Source organism: Pongo abelii, chromosome 5 (assembly GCF_028885655.2).
Source record: "Pongo abelii isolate AG06213 chromosome 5, NHGRI_mPonAbe1-v2.0_pri, whole genome shotgun sequence".
In the NCBI taxonomy this organism is placed as follows: Eukaryota; Metazoa; Chordata; class Mammalia; order Primates; family Hominidae; genus Pongo; species Pongo abelii.
Genome location: NC_071990.2, coordinates 17,611,084 through 17,630,841, shown reverse-complemented (window position 1 = coordinate 17,630,841; position 19,758 = coordinate 17,611,084). Strand labels below are relative to the sequence as shown.

Below are 19,758 nucleotides of genomic sequence, written 5' to 3'. Positions count from 1 at the left end.
TTTTCGTGCCTCAGCCTCCCGAGTAACTGTGTTTACAGGCATGTGCCACAGGCCCAGCTAATTTTTTGTATTTTTAGCAGAGACAGGGTTTCACCATTTTGACCAGGCTGGTCTTGAACTCCTGACAAGTGATCTGCCTGCCTCAGCCTCCCAAAGTGCTGGGATTATAGGCGTGAGCCATCATGCCCAGCCTCCTTTGCAAAACTTCTTGAACCACCACTGCACTGTATGCTCATTAGCAGTTCTGGGCTAAATGTGTTGTTGATGTTGGCGAGTTGTCTTTGCTGCTTTACAACCCATTTTGAACTCGAATAAGAAAATCGCTTGAACTTGCCTTTTGTCTAACATCATTTCCACAGTCTAAAATAATATAAAATAAACAGAAAGTAGTAAGTCATCAGCTAAAAAACATAAAGCAAGAAATTTGCATTAAAATGATGTATAATGTAACCACATTTAAGAATGTATTCCAATTATCAAGTGGCAAATTGTTACAGTGCAAAACTCCAATTACATTTGCACCAACCTAATATCTGATTCATATAGCATGAGTTTATTTTTTTGACGAGTTTTTACATTTCCTGGTAAAATCTGTAGCATGTTTTGTGAAGTTTATGTCTGTATGAGGAAAATACAGCTTGGCTTTATTTGCCAGATGATGCATTGTGTAGATATTGCTCATTTCCCTTACTGCCTGATGAGCACAGAAGCCAATACCATGGCACCAGGTTTTGTTTTGGTTTTTTTTTTTTTTGAGACAGGGTCTCACTCCATTTGTCGCCCAGGCTGGAGTGCACGATCTTGGCTCACGGCAACCTCCACCTCCTGAGTTCAAGTGATTCTCATGTGTCAGCCTTCCAAGTAGCTGGGATTACAGGCATGCACCACCAAGGCTGGCTATTTTATTTTTTATTTTTTTTATTTTAGTAGAGACGGGGTTTTGCCATGTTGTCCAGGCTGGTCTTGAACTCCTGGCCTTAAGTGATCCCCACCGGCCTTGCTTCCCAAAGTGCTGGGATTACAGGTGTGGGTCACTGTGCCCAGCCAGAAAATAATTGTTAGTATACCGGACAAATAAGAGCAAAATATTATTAATATTAATAAACTGTTCAGTACAGCAAAGTCACACCAAACATGTATCTGCAAGACAGCCAAAACTTAGTAAGCTATAGATAATCAACCTGAGCTTCAGCCTAAGATCTCAGAACTTTTATCATTAAAAACTGAAGCTGAAGGTGAAGCCATGCTCCAAAGAATTAAAGAAATCAGTGGCTAACAGGTATTCTTGAACTTACAAGATGGCAGATAAGAAACAGCTTGCTAAAGCCCTCTGCACTTGTAAGATAAAAAAACTGACTGAAGTTGGCTGGAACTAATATGACCAACTAGAGTCTGTGCAGACTGAGCTTGCTGACATCACAGCCCAGATTTCCACGTTTCATTCTGACTGCCCCAGAATTTGCACATGTGGCCCATAAAGAGGCATGAAGAGACAACTGTGCACGCCCAAGGACTTTTCAGACCTCCTCTTTCCTTCCCCAGAATCTACCCTCTAAACCTTTCCTAATAAACATACTACCTTAAGGCCAATTTGCGGGGAGACAGATTTGAGCTGGACTCCTGTCTTCCTTGTTGGTTATCTAAGTAAAGCTTTCCTTTCTTCAAAAACCTGGTGCTAGCTAAGTTGGGAGGATCGCTTGAGCCCAGGAATTTGAGATTAGCCTGAGCAACATGGCAAAACCCCACGTGTACAAAAAAATAACAAAAATTAACCAGGCATGGTGGTTAGCGCCTGTGGTCCCAGCTACCAGGGAGGCTGAAGTGGGAGGATCACCCCAGCTGGGGAGATTCTGTCTTTAAAACAAAACAAAACAAAACAAAAAAAAACTCCTCTTCACTCATGTCTGTATCACCTCCTCCCCTCTTTGGGCCCCTTCTCTTCATTCTGGCCAACTGCCAATTTTGCATCACAGGATTCTTCACCTAGTCCTTCCCATCACTGGCTCTGTTCCACCCTGAAGTTATAATGTCCACATTTCTGAGGAAAGAGGTACTAATGTGATGTTGGCCCCAAACTTTCTGCCCACCTTGTGGTTTGTTTGTTTGTTTATTTATTTATTTGACAGAGTCTTGCTCTGTCTCCCAGCGTGGAGTGCAGTGGCGCAATCTCGGCTCACTGCAACCTCCACCTCCTGAGTTCAAGCAATTCTCCTGCCTCAGCCTCCTGAGTAGCTGGGATTACAAGCGTACACCACCATGCCCAGCTAAATTTTGTATTGTTAGTAGAGATGGGGTTTCACCATGTTGGCCAGGCTGGTCTCAAACTCCTGACCTCAAGAGATCCACCCACCTTGGCCTCCCAAAGGGCTGGGATTGCGGGGGTGAACCACTGTGCCCAGCCCCACCTTGTGTTTTACATCTATATAGAATAGGTTTGGATACACAATTTTATAGTTATTTTGAATGCAGTGCTGCTTGTTTGTATCAGATGTCAGATATGTTTAGACCACAAATTGTTTCTTCGTTCAGTTATAATTAGTGGGAATTTTCAGTAAAAAATTAAAAGATTGGCTGGTCATGGTGGCTCACACCTGTAATCCCAGCACTTTGGGAAGGCTGAGGCCAGCAGATCACCTGAGGTCAGGAGTTCAAGACCAGCCTGGCCAACATGGTGAAACCCCGTCTCTACTAAAAATACAAAAATTAGCCGGGTGTGATGGCGGGCACGTGTAATCCCAGCTACTCGGGAAGCTGAGGCAGAAGAATCGCTTGAACCTGGGAGGGGAAGGTTGTGGGGAGCTGAGATCACACCACTGCACTCCTGCCTGGGTGACACATTGAGACGTTGCCTAAAAAAAATAAAAAGTAATAATAAGATTAAATTATTTTTGTGGGGGCGGCATTTTCATGGGCCTTTGGAAGAGTCAAATGGAAGAGATTTAGTTTTAATGAAATGTAAACACATTATGCTAACTGATTTCAGATAGTGTTGCTATTTAGCAGGAATGGATGTATTCTGATCCATTAAATTCAGGTTAATAGAACTCTATATGTAAAGTTACCCATTTGGAATGATCTTTTACCTTTCACCTTATCCTAGATTCTAAAATGTGCAAGGATTGTAATCATTAAATATATTGGCCCTTTGCTTTTACTGTCCTACCAATCCATGAGTTTTTTTGTGTGTGTTGTTAAAAAGCTCATTGATAAAAAACATGTAGCAGTATATAAGAAGACTTGAGTTTGGAGAGACTTAATTGCTTGCTCTTGTCTTGTACAATCCTGCCACTTACTAGCTGGGTGACCTTGGTCAAATTAACCTCTTGTGTACCTCCTCAGTTTTTTTATCTGTAAAATGGAAATAAGAATAAACATTGTGTTCATGTCTGTAAGATTTCTGCCACTTAGTAGCTGTATGGTATTATGCCATATATCTCCCTGCCTTAGTTTCTTCATATGTAACAATAGTATCTACCTCATATGAGATAACCCATGTAAGGATATTACAAAGGTATTAGATAGTGAATTGTGAAATGTGTGTTCTACTTGAGATGTCTCTAAGCATCAAGTTAGCAGAATTCTTGGCTTTTTTTTCCTCTTAGATTAGTGGGACCCACTTATGATCTACTAAGTCAAAATTTGGGGGAGTAGAAATCAAATGATAGAATTGGTTCAAGATCGGCTGGGCGCGGTGGTTCGCACCTGTAATCCCAGCACTTTTGGAGGCTGAGGTGGGCGGATCACGAGGTCAGGAATTCGAGACCAGCCTGGCCAACATGGTGAAACCCTGTCTGTACTAAAAATACAAAAATTAGCCGGGCGTAGTGGCAGGCGCCTGTCGTCCCAGATACTTGGGAGGCTGAGGCAGGAGAATTGGTTGAAACCAGAAGGTGGAGGTTGCAGTGAGCCAAGATCGCACCACTGCACTCCGGCCTGGGCAACAAGATCGAAACTCCGTCTCAAAAAAAAAAAAAAAACAAATTGTTTCAGGGTCAGTAATATAAGGAACCACTGTGGACAAGTGTGTGCCTTAAGGAGTTGGCATGAGAGAGTAGATTATATAGTTGATGTTTTTAGGGTTCTAGGCTGGAGGTTGGACAGAGAAGAGAAGCTTCCCTACAAAAATAGCCAGATGCATCTTTTGTTTGCTCCTCCTCCCTCAGTTGATTATGACAAATTTCAAACATGAAATATTCAAAGAACTGTGCAGTGGATACACACAGTAGCAGTTAGATTCCAACATCCAACATTTTGTGTTACATTTGCTTTATCAAAAAAGAAAAATTTACCTGTCCATCTTTTTTTTTTTTTTTTTTGGTGCATTTTAAAGATAGTTGAAGACATTAGTACACTTTGCCCCCAAATACGTCAGCATACATAGAATGAAGTAGAGTTAAATATTTGTTGTTCTTTTTATAACATAGCAAAATTGACATATAGTGAAATGTTAAATTCTTAGGTGTGCCATTTAATAAATTTGACAAATGCTTACATCTGTGTTATGCAAGCCCCTATCAAGAGATTGAATATTTCTATCATCCTAGAAATTTCAGTTGTCCTCCCTCTCAGTCAGTTGCCGTCACCTCCTACCCCAGAGGCAATCACTGTTCTCATTTTTTCCACCATGTATTGGTTTCACTTGTTCTGCAACGTCATATAGTTACTCACTACGTATCCTTTTGTCCCTGGCTATTGTGAGTAAAGCTACTGGGAACATTCTTGTTCAGGTCTTTTTTGTAAATAAATTTATTTCTCTGGGGTAAATACCTGGAAGAAGAGGTGCTAAGTTGTATGTTTAACTTTCTAAGGAGCCGTCATACTGTTTTCTAAAGTGTGCCATTTTATATCCCTCTCAGCAGTATATGAACATTTTATTTAGTTTGTATCCTTACCAATAGTTGATAGTCATCTTTTAAATTTTAGTCATTCTGGTTTGTGTGTGGTGGTATCTCATTGTAATTTTAATTTGCATTTCCTTGATGACTAATAATATTGTGTTCTTTTTTATGTGCTCATTGGCCATTTGTGTATCTTTTTTTGTGAGGTGTCTGTTCAGTTCTTTTTTTGAGATGGAGTCTCGCTCTGTTGCCCAGGCTGGAGTGCAGTGGCACGATCTTGGCTCACTGCAGCCTCCGCCTCCCAGGTTCAAGCAACTCTCCCGTGTCAGCCTCCCAAGTAGCTGGGATGACAGGCGGACACTGCCATGCCCGGCTAATTTTTTATATTTCATTAGAGACAGGGTTTCACCATGTTGCCCAGGCTAGTCTTAAACTCCTGAGCTCAGGCAGTCCACCCGCCTTGGCCTACCAAAGCGCTAGGCTGGAGTGCAATGGTGTGGTTTCAGCTCACCGCAGCCTCCGCCTCATGGGTTCAAGTGATTCTCCTACCTCAGTCTCCCTAGTAGCTGGGATTACAGGTGTGTGCCACCACGCCCAGCTAATTTTTTTTTTTGTATTTTTAGTAGAGATGGGTTTCACCATGTTGGTCAGGCTGGTCTCGAACTCCTGACCTTAGGTGATCCACCTACCTTGGCTCCCCAAAGTGCTGGGATTACAGGCCATGAGCCACCGTGCCCAGCCAGTTGTCTTCTTACTGAGTTTTGGGAGGTCTTTATATAAATTCTGGACCTAGGTACTTTGTCAGATACATTTCTTAACAAATATTTTTTTCCCAGTCTTGCTTGCCTATTCATTTTCTTAATGATATCTTTTGATTGGCAGATGTTCTAAATTTTATGAAGACTGGATTTTTTTTTCTAATGTTTTTATTCTTTGTGTCCTAAGAAAATTTTGCCTATCACCAGGCTACAAAGATAGCTTCCTGTGCTTGCTTCTAGAAGTGTTGTAATTTTGCTTTATAGTTTTTCTGATTTCTTTTGATTTTTGTATTTGACCCATGGATTATTTAGAAATGTATTGAATTTCCAAATATTTGGGAGGGAGGGTATTGATTTCTAATTTAATTTCATTGTGATTAGAAAAAGATTGAGATTATGACTTCAGTGTTTTGAAATGTATTGAGACTTGTTTATAGTTCAGTGTATGGTCTGCTTGATAATTCTTAAAGAAAATATATTCTGTAGTTGTTGGGTATAGTGATCTATAGAAGTAAGCTGATAGTATTAGATCTTTGTTCTTATTCATTTTTCATGGGGAGGGAGGGTATGGTTAGCCTGTTAAATTATTGAGAGATGGGGGTTAAAATTGCCAACTTTTATTTGGTGAATTTGTCTTACCCCCTTGGTTATTTATTTATTTATTTATTTATTTATTTATTTATTTTTGAGATGAGATGTCACTCTGTTTCCCAGGCTGGAGTGCAGTGACATGGCCACCTGAGCCTCTCAAGTAGCTGGGACCACAGGCATGTGCCATCATACCTCGCCAATTTTTAAAATTATTTGTAGAGACAAGGTTTCACCATATTGCCTAGGCTGATCTCAAGCTCCTGCGCTCAAGCGATCATCCCATCTTGGCCTCTCAAAGTGCTGAGATTACAGGCATGCGCTACCATGCCTAACCTCAATTTTTGTTTCATATATTTTGAGGCCCTCATGAGAGCATACACTTTACATTTATTCTGTGGCTCCATAGTGATTTGTCCTTTTAATATTATTAAGTGTCCTTTTAAAAAAAAAACTTTTGGAAATATTTTTTGTCTTGAAATCTACTTTGGTATTAATACAGCCACTCTTACTGGAATAAGCCTTCTTATGCTTAGTAGTTTCGGGGCATATCTTTTTCCATTCATATACTTTGAGCCTGTCCATATTTATATTTAAAGTAGGCTTCAGGTAAACAGCATATAACTGAGTTTTGCCTTTCTGTCCATTTTCTGTCTTTTAATTGGAACACCAAATCCATTTATAGTTAATATAATTTTTGATATGGTTGGAATGAAGGCTATCATTCATCCACTGTTTTCTGTTGTTCCTTTTGAAAGCTGCCATTTGGGGGTTAAGGGGATATTTATTATTTAATTATTTAATATTTATTATTAGAATTCTGTTTTTATTGGTTTTGTTTTTGTTTTTTGAGATGGGTTCTTGCTGTCACCCAGGATGGAGTGCAGTGGCACAGTCATGGCCCACTACAGCCTCGAACTCCTGGACTCAGGCCATTCTCCCACCTCAGCCTCCCAGGTACTGGGACTACAGGCATGCCACTGCACCTGGCTAGTTTTTTGTTTGTTTGGTTTTTATAGAGACGGGGTCTCGCTGTGTTGTCCAGACTGGTCTTGAACTCTAGGCCTCAAGCTGTCCTACCTCGGCCTCCCAAAGTGCTAGGGTTACAAGTCATTTTAATTTATTTGTTAGATTTTTAACTCTCCCTCTTTTGCATTATTTAGTGGTTCCCTTGGGATTTCTGTGTCTTCCATAATGTTTTTCAGATTGCTTTATGTTACTTTCATACCACATCCTGTAAAAATTAACAAGATTGCAGCTGTGTAGTTAGATTTACTACCTGTCTTCCCTGGCATTTATGCTGTACTTACTTGTATTACATCTGGAGAAGCTGTAAATTCAATGTGTACTTTTTGCTTTATATCGTTAAATATATTTTAAGGAAATTAAGAGAAAAATTTTTGTTTGCTCACATATTCCTCATGTCTTTCTGAAATCTGAATTTCCATTTGGTAACATTTCCTTTCAGCCTGAAGAACTTGTAGAGCAGGTTTTATAGAAGTAGATTCTTAGTTTTATCTGGAAGTGTCTTTATTTTGCTTTGGGCTTTTGGATCAGTTTTATTGAGGTGTGATTTATTTACAATAAACTGCATCCATTTGAAGTATTCAGATTATTTTAGCTGGCAACGGACTTCTCTGAACTCATTCTGCCTCCCCTGTGGTAGGCAGCAGCTGAAAGTTTTTAGTTTTATTTGGCAGCTTGGAGCCTGCCTCACAGCTGTGTAGTTTACGGGTCCACTAGAGATTTGGGTGGCTTATATGTAGACTTTGAGGTTCCTTTTCTGTGGCTCTTCATTTCTGCATCTCACCTCCTTTTCTGGCTGATTGTTCAGTTAACAGGTTTGCTGTTTTCTCTCAGAACTTCAGGTATTCAGTGGCAGCAACTCATGAAGAGAACAGGAAGGTCACTCAGTGCCCTTCCCATCTTCCAAGTGTCCCCTCCCTTCCAGTTTCTTCTTGCTTTTGGTTGCTCTCGTGCCTTCAGATGATTGTTTCTTTATAATTTTTTCCAGAGTTTATAATTATATATCTAAACATTTATCAGGTAGAAGCTACTCTGCCTTTAGCAGAAGTGGAACTCGTTTTGTTTGTTCTTAATCTGGGGATCATTGGAGACTTAGGGTGCTCTTTGTTCAGTTGGGTTAAAAATCAAAGCGGCTCTCCAGACTCCTCAGTACTGACAGTTACTAAATGCTTGTTTCACTTGCCAAGACCATATAGTGCTCCCCCTCACCCCCTTATCTGCAAGGGATATGTTCCAAGAATCCCAGGGCATACCTGAAACTGCAGATAGTATTGAACCCTGTATATACTGTGTTTTTTCTTATACATACATATCTATGATGAAGTTTATAAGTAGGCACAGTCAGAGATGAACAACAACAATAAAATGGAACAATTATAACACTATAATGTAATAAAGGTTATATGAATGTAGTCTCTTTTTCTCTCAATATCTTATTGTATATAATATCTTTGGATCATGGTTGACTATGGGTCAGGGAAACTGGAAATTGAAACCATGGATAAGGTAGGCTACGATATATAACTTTATGTTTCATATTAGTACAACAACTGTAGTATATTGTAAGAATTACTATTTTTTTCCCACAGTTTTGCCAATTAGGAAATTGGTACAGAAGGCAGTTAGGTTCCCAAAGTCAAATGGCTGGTTGGTGGCACAGCTGGGATTAAAAATCTTGTTTAGTTTTTCTGATTGAAGAACCCACAGTGTTAACACTATATGGTACCATCTTCTTCCTGTATACTTTCATGCTGAAAATAAGTAGAGATAAAAGAATGATGTAAAAGATGAAATATATCATACAACATGTTATGTTTTAGGAAATGGAAGTTCCAGTATTACCGAAAATCTCTCTACCGATCACCAGTTCTTCACTGCCTACCTTTAATTTTAGTTCCCCTGAGATCACAGCTTCCTCTCCATCACCCATCAATTCGTCTCAATCATTAACAAACAAGGTACAAAACCATTATATAAATAACAGGTGACATTTGTTCTTTCTTAATTCTTTATTTAAAAAAAACCTATACTATAAACAGTGTTTAATTTTCATTATGGAAATTAATAACATAGTAAACAGAGAAATGGAAATGCTGTTTTGCTTTTTTAAAAAAATGTACAAATATCTTGGATACATCATAATGGAGTGTTCCTCAACTCTTATGCAATACCATAGAGAAGGAGATTCTTGTAAATTTGTTTCCAAATAATGTTTCCAGTAAGATACTTTTTGGGTAGGAGTGCACTCAGTGTTTCATTGTTTTTACCTCTCAGCTAGGCTTAACATCTTTTAATGTGCTCCTGAATTTTTTTTTTTTTGAAATGGTGTCTCGCTGTATTGCCGAGGCTAGAGAGCAGTGGTGCAATCACAGCTCATTGCAGCTTCCATCTCCTGGGCTCAAGTGATCCTCCCACCTCAGCCTTCTGAGTAGCTGGGACTACAGGTGTACACCACCACACCCAGCTAATTAAAAAAAAATGTTTTAAGAATATTTATTTATTTTTTCAGCTTGAGTCTCGCCCTGTCACCCAGGCTGGAGTGCAGTGGCACGATCTTGGCTCACTGCAGCCTCCACCTCCTGGGTTCAAGCGATTATCCTGCCTCAGCCTCCTGAGTAGCTGGGATTACAGGTGCCTACCACCATGACTGGCTAATTTTTGTGTTTTTAGTAGAGACAGGGTTTCACCATGTTGATTAGGCTGATCTTGAACTCCTGACTTCAGGTGATCCGCCTGCCTTGGCCTCCCAAAGTGCTAGGATTACAAGCGTGAGCCACCACTCCTGGCCAAAAAATATTTTTATAGGTGAGGTCTTGCTGTGTTACCCAGGCTGGTCTTGAAATCTTGGGTTCAAGCAGTTCCCTCTGTCATGGCTTCCCAAAGTGCTGGGATCACAGGTGTGAGGCACTGTGCCTGGCCTGCTCCTGAAATTTTAATGCTTGCTTTCTTGCTTTCACTTCTTCTGAACATATTCTTATAGATGTTACTTTACTTTTTTATACAAATATCCACCTCTAAGATTGTGTGTACTCCTTAAAGGAAGCCAGATTTTATAACACTTACAGTTCTGTGTTTTTCAGAACTTAAAGTGAGATTTTTAAATTTAAAAGGAAAAAAATACTTAGTGTCTTTGGAATAATCAGTTTGCTTAATGTCTTTTATTGTCACTTTATTTTTCTAAAAAGCTCTTTTTGTATCATTTCTTAATAATTTGGAAAACCAGGTACAAATGACCTCTCCGAGCAGCACTGGCAGTCCCATGTTTAAATTTTCATCTCCAATCGTAAAATCTACTGAGGCAGATGTACTACCTCCATCATCTGTAAGTAACAAGCAAGGAATGGTATATATTTACTGATTTCAAAGCCATGTTATGTTTTTATCAAATCTAAGATGCCATTGGTGGTGAGAAACACTGTTATTTTTCTTCCAACTTAAAAAATACTCTGTGTAAAAAACTTTTGAACAATCATGTATTCTTCACTACATAATGTACATATGTATGCATATTCATTTTCTTCTGTACCATTTGAAAGTTAAAATGCAAACATCTGGATTTCCTTAATTCTTCTCCATGTGTCCCTTAAGAAAAAGGACATTCCTTTGCATCCCCACAATACAGCTATCATACCCAAGAAATTTGACATGATATAATAACGACATGGTCCATATTTAGATTTCCCCATTATCCCCAGACTGTCCTTTAATTGCTGTTTTATTTCTGTCCTAGAGCCAATTAAAGACTAGGACCTAATCAACTACATGATACTGCATTTAGTTAAAACGTGTGTCTTGATTTACCTTTAATCTAGAAAAGTTCTGGGCATTTTTTTCTTTCATGATTGAAAAGTGAATATTTGGAGTAAGAATAACACGTAGTTTAATATTCAAATTGCCCCAGATTTGGCATGTTCATATTATTTTAATATGTCATTTTCTAGTTTTGACTGTGTCCTTGTCTTCTGACACAAGTAGATGTTACAGATCAAATGTAGTTTCCTTGCCACATGCGGAAATCCATCAGCTGTCCCAGAAGTGTCATACTTTTTATTAGAAAATGGCATTTGAGGCCGGGCATGGTGGCTCATGCCTGTAATCCCAGCACTTTGGGAGGCCGAGGCAGGTGGATCACTTGAGGTCAAGAGTTCGAGACCAGCCTGACCAACATAGTGGAACCTCGTCTCTACTAAAAAAAAAAAAAAAAAAAAAAAAAAAAAGAAAATACAGAATTAGCCAGGCATGGTGGTGCACGCCTATAATCCCAACTACTTAGGAGGCTGAGACAGGAGAATTGTTTGAACCTGGGAGGTAGAGGTTGCAGTAAGCCGAGATTGTGCCATTGCACTCCAGCTCGGGCAACAAGAGTGAAACTCCACCTCAAAACAAAAAAAAAAAAAAAAAAGAAAGAAAATGGCATTCAGAAATTGGAACTGGGCATTAGGAACACACCATCATTATTTTATATACTGTTTTGAAAGAAAAAGTGCCTGAGAAATTTAAAATGCTGCCTGTTAAACTGTGACATTGCCATTCAATATAAGAATCTCACTTTTAGAGATAGTGAAATATTATAAACTGTATCTTAAAATAGGTGAAAGTATGTTTTTGACTTGGGATAAAAATAACCTCTATATTTGGGCCGGGCGTGGTTGCTCACGCCTGTAATCCCAGCACTTTGGGAGGCCGAGGCGGGTGGATCACAAGGTCAGTAGATCAAGACCATCCTGGCTAACACGGTGAAACCCCATCTCTACTAAAAATACAAAAAATTAGCCAAGTGTGGTGGCGAGCTCCTGTAGTCCCAGCTGCTTGGGAGGCTGAGGCAGGAGAATGGCGTGAACCTGGGAGGCAGAGGTTGCAGTGAGCCAGGATTGCGCCACTGCACTCCAGCCTGGGCGACAGAGTAAGACTCCGTCTCGGGGGAAAAAAAAGCTCTATATTTGATACTTATTGAAAACTAAGTATAAGGATATTCTTTCTTTTTACAGATTGGATTTACATTTAGTGTGCCTGTTGCAAAAACAGCAGAACTTCCTGGTTCTAGTAGTACTTTAGAACCAATTATAAGTAGTTCAGGTAAGTGAAAATTTCTTACATTTTAACGTAAAAAAAATTGCATACAGTACATTAGTATTTCAGGTTCCTTCACCTTTGGTAATTCTTTTAAATGCCTTCATTTGGATGAGATTAGCTCTGAAAAGCAAGCAGGCGCTATTATTTAACCTTTTTGACGGTGCTTTTTATTAATTATCTTTAGAGATACTTAGCTCCTTAAACGTAAGTGTCAGTTTGGTTTTGAGAGAGATAGGCATGGTAGCAGATTTATCCACTATCTTTGTTTAGTCAAAACAAGGTGACAAGTTAGTTATAAAGCAAGTCTCGTTATAAGAAATTTATAGGTTGTCTACATTATAGTTGTAGTAGATTTTATTTCTAGTTTTTACCATTCAGTTCACAAACATTTTTATGTATAAAGGTTATGCAGCCCCATGTAGATTGTGATACATAATTTCTGAACCGAAGAAATCAGCATCATTGAAGGAAGGAGGCCATGGGTCATGCCTGTAAACCCAGCAGTTTGGGAGGCTGTGGTGGGAGGATTGCTTGAGGCCAGGAGCTCAAGATGATCCTAGGCAGCACAGCAAGACTCATCCCTACTGAAAAAAAAAAAAAAAAAAAAAAAAAAGAAAAAGAAATAACCAGGTGGTGGCGTGAGCCTGTAGTCCCAGCTACCTGGGTGGCTGAAGTGGGAGAGTTGCTTGAGCCCAGGAAGTCAAGGCTGCAGGGAGCTATGATTGCACTACCACATTACAGCTGGCTGACAGAGCAAGACCCTATCTCCAAAAAAAAAAAAAGGAAGGAAAGAAAGAATAATCAGAGAATTAAAACATAGAATTCTTTTTTTTTTTTTTTTTTTTTGAGACAGAGTCTGGCTCTGTTGCCCAGGCTGGAGTGCAATGGCACGGTCTTGGCTCACTGCAACCTCTGCCTCCCGAGTTCAAATGATTTCTCCTGCCAGTAGCTTAGATTACAGGTGCCTGCCACCCTGCTGGCTACTTTTTTTTTTCTTTTAATTGTGAGACGGAGCCTTGTTGTATCCCCCAGGTTGGAGTACAGTGGCATAATCTTGGCTCACTGCAACCTCTGCCTCCCAGGTTCATGCCATTCTCCTCCTCAACCTCCCAAGTAGCTGGGACCACAGGCGCCTGCCACCACGCCTGGCTAATTGTTTTGTATTTTTAATAGAGACAGGGTTTCAACATGTTAGGTCGGATGGTCTTGATCTCCTGACCTCGTGATCCGCCTGCCTCGGCCTCCCAAAGTGCTGGGATTACAGGCGTGAGCCACCGTGCCCTGCCCCCTGGCTAATTTTTTGTATTTTTAGTAGAGACGGTGTTTCACCATGTTTGGCCAGGCTGGTCACGAACTCCTGACCTCAGGTGGTCTGCCCGCCTCGGCCTCCCAAAGTATTGGGATTACAGACATGAGCCACTGTGCCCGGCCGAATTTTTTTTTTTTATAATGGTGGTTTTCTTTTAAGTGTTTGGGGAAATCAGAAACACCTGAGCTGAGTTACTCAGGTCAAGAATTTTGAGCAAGGGCATTTTACCCAAGAAATATAAACACAAAGCTCAAGGGCACAGGAACAAGAGAAAAGTCATGACATGCTTTAGAATTGTAAACAATTTGTCATGAGGTTGGAGAGGTAGCTTTAAATTCTAAAAGTTCTGGAATGCTATGCTAATGAATTGGATTTTATTCTGACTGCATTAGGGAGATGTTGAATGATTTTTACTTGGGGGTGAGATGGATGTGAGTATAGTGATAGCAGTGTGGTGAGTGCTAGTGTGGGTTGGAGTGGCATGTTAGAGGCAGAAACATGAGTTGGGAGATATTACCCTATCCAGAAGCGTTTCTTCAACGATCTTCTGAGTTTGGGAATTTTTAAAAACTAGATCCTCAAAAGATAGATTAAAAAATAAAAAGAGTCAGGACATAGAAGCTAAAGAAATACCTTTGGCTTTGAATGATCTTGAAGATAAGAGCCCAGATTATGGAAGTGGCCCAAACTAAGAATTTGACTGGTATGTTTGCAACCTTATCTTTTTTTTTAATTGGTTAACACAGCCTTACATAATAGAAATTAATAAGGAATTTCCATTGTGTTTCCTGTCACAAGTTTTTTTTCTTTAATGTTAACTATTAATTCAAGAGGATTAAACCTCTTCAAATTACCAATTTCATGACTTATTACGAGAAAAGGCATTAAAATATTTCCCACTATTTGCTAATGCTTTACTAATGATAACTGAATAATTAACAATTTGTTACAACAGCTTTGTTTCATTATATCTCAGGAAGTTACCCAGATTTTTAAGGAGTCGGTTATGACTGGCCTGTTTAGAGTTGTGTCTTCTCACTTTGACACCCTTGGTTCTCACCACTTCTATCATTTAAAAAAGCTAATTGAAAATGTGGAAGTCATGATTACTTTGTGACAGGAGCTGAGTTTTCCATTGTCTCCTTTTCCCATCTTTTTGAGCATACTTTAGGGAATCCTAACACTTTACCGTAAATTATGAAAAGCAATTTAACTTTCATTATAAAGGAAGATAGAACGTAATTCAATTATAAGTTTTCTTTGTTTTGGCATAGTTGTAAGGGTGGTGGTGATTTTTGTTGGGGATGGTTGTGGGGGTGGGTGTTGCACATTCTGTCACCCAGGCTAGAGTGCAGTTGCGCAGTCTCAGCTCACCGCAACCTCCATCTCCTGGGTTCAAGCAATTCTTGTGCCTCAGCTTCCCTAGTAGCTGTGATTTACAGGCACCTGCCACCATGCCTGGCTAATTTTTGTATTTTTAGTAGAGATGGGGTTTTGTCATGTTGCCAGGCTGGTCTTCAACTCCTGACCTCAGGTGATCTGGCCTCCTAGGTGTCTCAAAGTGCTGGGATTACAGTCGTGAGCCACCGTGTCCGGCCTATATTTTTGTTATTGTGATGAAGTTGACATGATACAGCCATTTTAAAGGGAATAATTCAGTGGCCTTTAGTACCTTGACAGTGTTGTGCAGCCACCACTTTTTATCTAGTTCCAAAACATTTATCATCCTCACCAGGAAACCCCTGTCCATTAAAAAGTTGCTCCCCGTACTGCCCTCCCCCTAGCTGTCAGCTTGTGTTCTGTCTCTATGGATTGACTTATTCTGAATATGTCATGTAAGTAGAATCATACAATGTGGCTTCATACAGCTGAGTTCTTTCACTTAGCACAGTGGTTTCAAGGTTCTTATGTCTCAATACTTCATTCCTTTTATGGCTGAATAATATTCTATTGTATTAATGTGCCACAGTTTATTTTTGTTCATCCATTAATGGACATTTGGGCTGTTTCCACCATTTGGCTATTGTGAATGGTGCTGCTGTGAACATATGTGTACGTGTATTTGTTTGAGTACTGGTTTCAATGCTTTTTCATATGTGCCTAGGAGTGGAATTGATGGGTCAGATGGTAGTTCTGTATTAAACTTTCTGAAGAATCACTAAACTGTTTTCCACCGTAGTTGAACCATGTCACATTACCACTAGCAGTATACAACTTCACCAACACTTAGTATTTTCTCTTTTTTGACTATAGCAATCCTAGTGGATGTAAAGTAATACTTTGTTGTAGTTTTGATTTGCATTTCCCTAATGCAAATGATGCTGCATTTTTTCAGGTGCTTATTGTCCATTTAAATATCTTAGGGAGGAATGCCTTTCACGTCCTTTACCCATTAAATAGTTTGTCTTTTTGTTACTGAGTTATAAGAGTTCTTAGTCTGGACACTAGACCCTTACCAGATACGTGATTTGCAGATATTTTTTCCCGTTTATAGATTGTCTTTTCGCTTTCTTGATAATTTCCTTGAATGGATAGAGGTTTTTAATTTTGATGAAGTCCATTTTTTTCTTCTGTTGCTGTGCTTTTCATGTCATATCTGAGAATACATTGCCAAATCCATGGTCTTGGAGCTATACTCCCTAGGTTTTCTTCTAAGAGTTTTATGGTGTTTATGCCATATTTAGGATATTGATCCATTTTGAATTTTTGTTTATGGTGTGAGGTAGGGAAAGGTTTTTTCCGAAAGTACTTTACCTACTGCTTTTTAAATTGGCAAACACTTAAAAAGAAAAACTTGGTTATTAGTATATTTCATTATGGAAACTTGATTCTCAGAGGTAGAATTGTAGACTGAATCCCCATATACTATTTAGCCAGCTTCAACTTTTACCATTTTGACCCATCTTGTTTCTTTTTCTTTCTTTTTTTTTTTCTGAGACGGAGTCTCGCTCTGTGGCCCAGGCTGGAGTGCAGTTGTGCAAGCTCGTTTCACTGCAAGCTCCACCTCCTGGGTTCACTCCATTTTCCTGCTTCAGCCTCCTGAGCAGTTGGGACTACAGGCGCCTGCCACCACGCCCAGCTAATTTGTTTTGTATTTTTAGTAGAGACGGGGTTTCACCATGTTAGCCAGGATGGTCTCGATCTCCTGACCTCGTGATCCGCCTGCCTTGGCCTCCCAAAATGCTGGGATTACAGGCGTGAGCCACCGCTGCCTGGCCTTTTTGTTTGTTTGTTTTTTTGTTTTTGAGATGGAGTCTCGCTCTGTCATCAGGCTGGAGTACAGTGGCACGATCTTGGCTCACTGCAACCTCCACCTCCCAGGTTCAAGCAATTCTCCTGCCTCAGCCTCCTGAGTAGCTGAGACTACAGGTGTGCATCACCACACCCAGCTACTTTTTGTATTTTTAGTAGAGATGGGGTTTCACTATGTTGGCCAGGATGGTCTCGATTTCTTGACTTCGTGATCTGCCCGCCTTGGCCTCCCAAAGTCCTTGGGATTACAGGCACAAGCCACCGTGCCTGGCCGCATCTTGTTTCTTACTGTTTCTTTTGTTCCATCCCTCCTCTCCCCATCCCACCCAGAAACTTACATGTCAGGTCACTCTTCAACAATCCCAAACATCTTAGTTTCATCTGTAAATGGAAATCACCCCTTAAAAATATAACAATAAAACCATTATCACACTGAAAATGTAGATCTCTAAATACAAGGATGCAAGTTTAGAAAGCATAAAAAGTAAAAGCACTAAGTCACTCATCTTACTGCTAGCAGCTACCATTACTCTTTAGATGTAAACATTCTAGACTTTTCAACCTGCTTTTACCCATAACTACACTTTTAAGAATGATTTTTGTGGGCCAGGCGTGATGACTCATGCCAGTAATGCCAGTGCTTTGGGAGGCCAATGTGGGAGGATCACCTGAGGCCAGGAGTTTAAGACCAGTCTGGCCAGCCATAGTGAGACCTCATGTCTACAGAAACGTAAAAAAAAAATTAGCTAGATGTGGTGGCATGCACCTGTGTTCCTGGCTACTTGAGAGGCTAAGGTGGGAGGATTGCTTGAGCCCAGGAGTTTGAGGCTGCATTAAGCTATGATTGCACCACTGTACTCCGGCCTTGCTGACAAGACACTCACTCTCTGTTTTGAAAAAGAATGATTTTTGTGGCTGCATAAGTATTTCATCATGTCACTGTTATGTAATTTATATAACCATATACCCTTATTTAATATTTTGCCATACAGGTTTTCAATATTATAACTGAAGGATATTTTCAACTATATTAATAGTGTGAATTTCTAAAAATGAAATAATTGCTCAGTTGAAAATTACTTTTTTTGATTAGTTTTGTAAATTGTTGTGTAATCAGATATTTCATGCAGTAGATGGGCTTGCCCTAGTTGCCATATCCTCTCCAGTTTTTTAGTTTGTTTTGATTATCAGTCAGTTAATTGGACGATAGTTATAGTTTATTTTTTTTGCCTTTTTATTGGCGGGGGAAGTTATACAGTATGGGAATAGTGTTTTTATCTCCTTGTAATGGCAAATTATCCCTGTAAAGTCATTTGTTTATTGAATTACAGTGACTTTTTTCATGAACTTTTAGAAATTAATGCAAAAGATGGTTTTGAAAGATTTTTTAAAATGCATTTGAGAGTCCAGTGTTTTATTTGGCATAATATTATTAAATTTAAAAAAATTACAGCTCATGATGGCACTGCAGTGAACAGTACAAATTGTAAGAAGACACCACCTGAAGATTGTGAGGGTCCTTTTAGACCTGCAGAAATCCTGAAAGAAGGAAGTGTTCTAGATATTCTGAAAAGCCCTGGTAAGATAATTAAAAGATAAGCCTTTTGATTACAAACTCATGATCTCAATTTAATGTCATTTTGTATTATACTATAGGCTTTTAAAAATTTCTGACTAGTTTGGTAGGAGATTTACTTTTGAATAGAGATGTAGTTAGGTGTAATTCTTTTGCTGGAAATATCTTACAAGCCAAAGGACTCTATACTAAAATGAAATTTCTAAGAGGCAAGTGTAGGAGGAGGAGGAAATGGATTCTCCATTAATAGAGGTAGGCCAGTGAGGAATAAGAGTAAGTAAACCTGATGATACACATAGACATGTCTTTCTCTTGTGAGAGCACTGAACTGCCTTCTTGAATTGTTCCCCAGTTTGGTAAATATGGAACAAGGCCAAGTGGAAAGCATCTGCTGAATTGTAACATATACATAGGGAGCAGTACTCACTTGAATTGAAGCAAGGTTTGAAAGCTAGTAGGTAATAATTAGGGGATAAATAGTTCTCAGATAAGAATAATTTTTTGTTTGAAAACAAAGAGGATGTTCATAATTCCATTTATGATACATAGTATAAGAATGTAAAACTTGACAGGCGCGGTGGCTTACCCCTGTAATCCCAGCACTTTGGGAGGCCAAGACGGGCAGATCACTTGAGGTCAGGAGTTCGAAACCAGCCTGGCCAACATGGCGAAACCCCGTCTCTATTAAAAAGAGAAAAAATTAGCTGGGCGTGCTGGCATGCACCTGTAGTTCTAGCTACTCAGGAGGCTGAGGCAGGAGAGTTGCTTGAACCTGGGAGGTGGAGGTTGCAGTGAACCAAGATGGAACCACTGCACTCCAGCCTGGGCGACAGAACAAGACTCTGTCTTTAAAAAAAATAAAAATAAAAATAAAAGAATGTAAAACTGTCTGTGAGATAATCTAATAGCTCAGAAAGAATTTAAACATACCCACCAGATGTGTCCATGTGTAATAGGATAGGTTTTCTTAAAAAATAAGGTTGGCTTTTACAACAGGATTTAGAAGGATTCAATTTTTCTGGTCCAGCTCTCTCATTTTATAGATAAATATACTGCCTACAGGAGTCCAGTAGCTTGGACAGTTCCATGCAGTTATGGCAGAACTCCAGAATGCTTGTACTGGAATTAACCAAGTAGTAGGCAAGCCTCAAATGTGTATAGTCTGTCTTATGTATCTGGGCTTACACTTTGCATTCATGATGCCAACCTCCCCCTGCTCCCTTTTTACTTCTTAAATAGGAAATGTTTGGGGAGAATCTTCATTTGACTGAAATTAGGAAAATCTGAAAAAGTGGAAGAAAAAGAAATCTGTAATGCCTTGAGATGGTTACTGTTAAC

At 39.5% G+C, this 19,758-nt stretch overlaps 1 protein-coding gene across 4 annotated transcripts in view; it reads left to right on the top strand.

The window, feature by feature from the left end:
- Positions 1–19,758, top strand: part of NUP153 (nucleoporin 153) — a 95,291-nt gene that overhangs the window by 52,107 nt on the left and 23,426 nt on the right. For 3 of the 4 annotated variants that reach the window (XM_054557248.2, XM_024248494.3, XM_024248493.3), the window contains 4 exons: positions 9,031–9,168; positions 10,434–10,532; positions 12,199–12,286; positions 18,298–18,423. In XM_054557248.2, the coding sequence (XP_054413223.2) occupies positions 9,031–9,168; positions 10,434–10,532; positions 12,199–12,286; positions 18,298–18,423 (451 nt within the window). Of the gene's footprint in view, positions 1–6,406; positions 6,500–9,030; positions 9,169–10,433; positions 10,533–12,198; positions 12,287–18,297; positions 18,424–19,758 lie in introns of all 4 variants that reach the window. The other variant, XM_054557249.2, reaches the window with a different exon arrangement.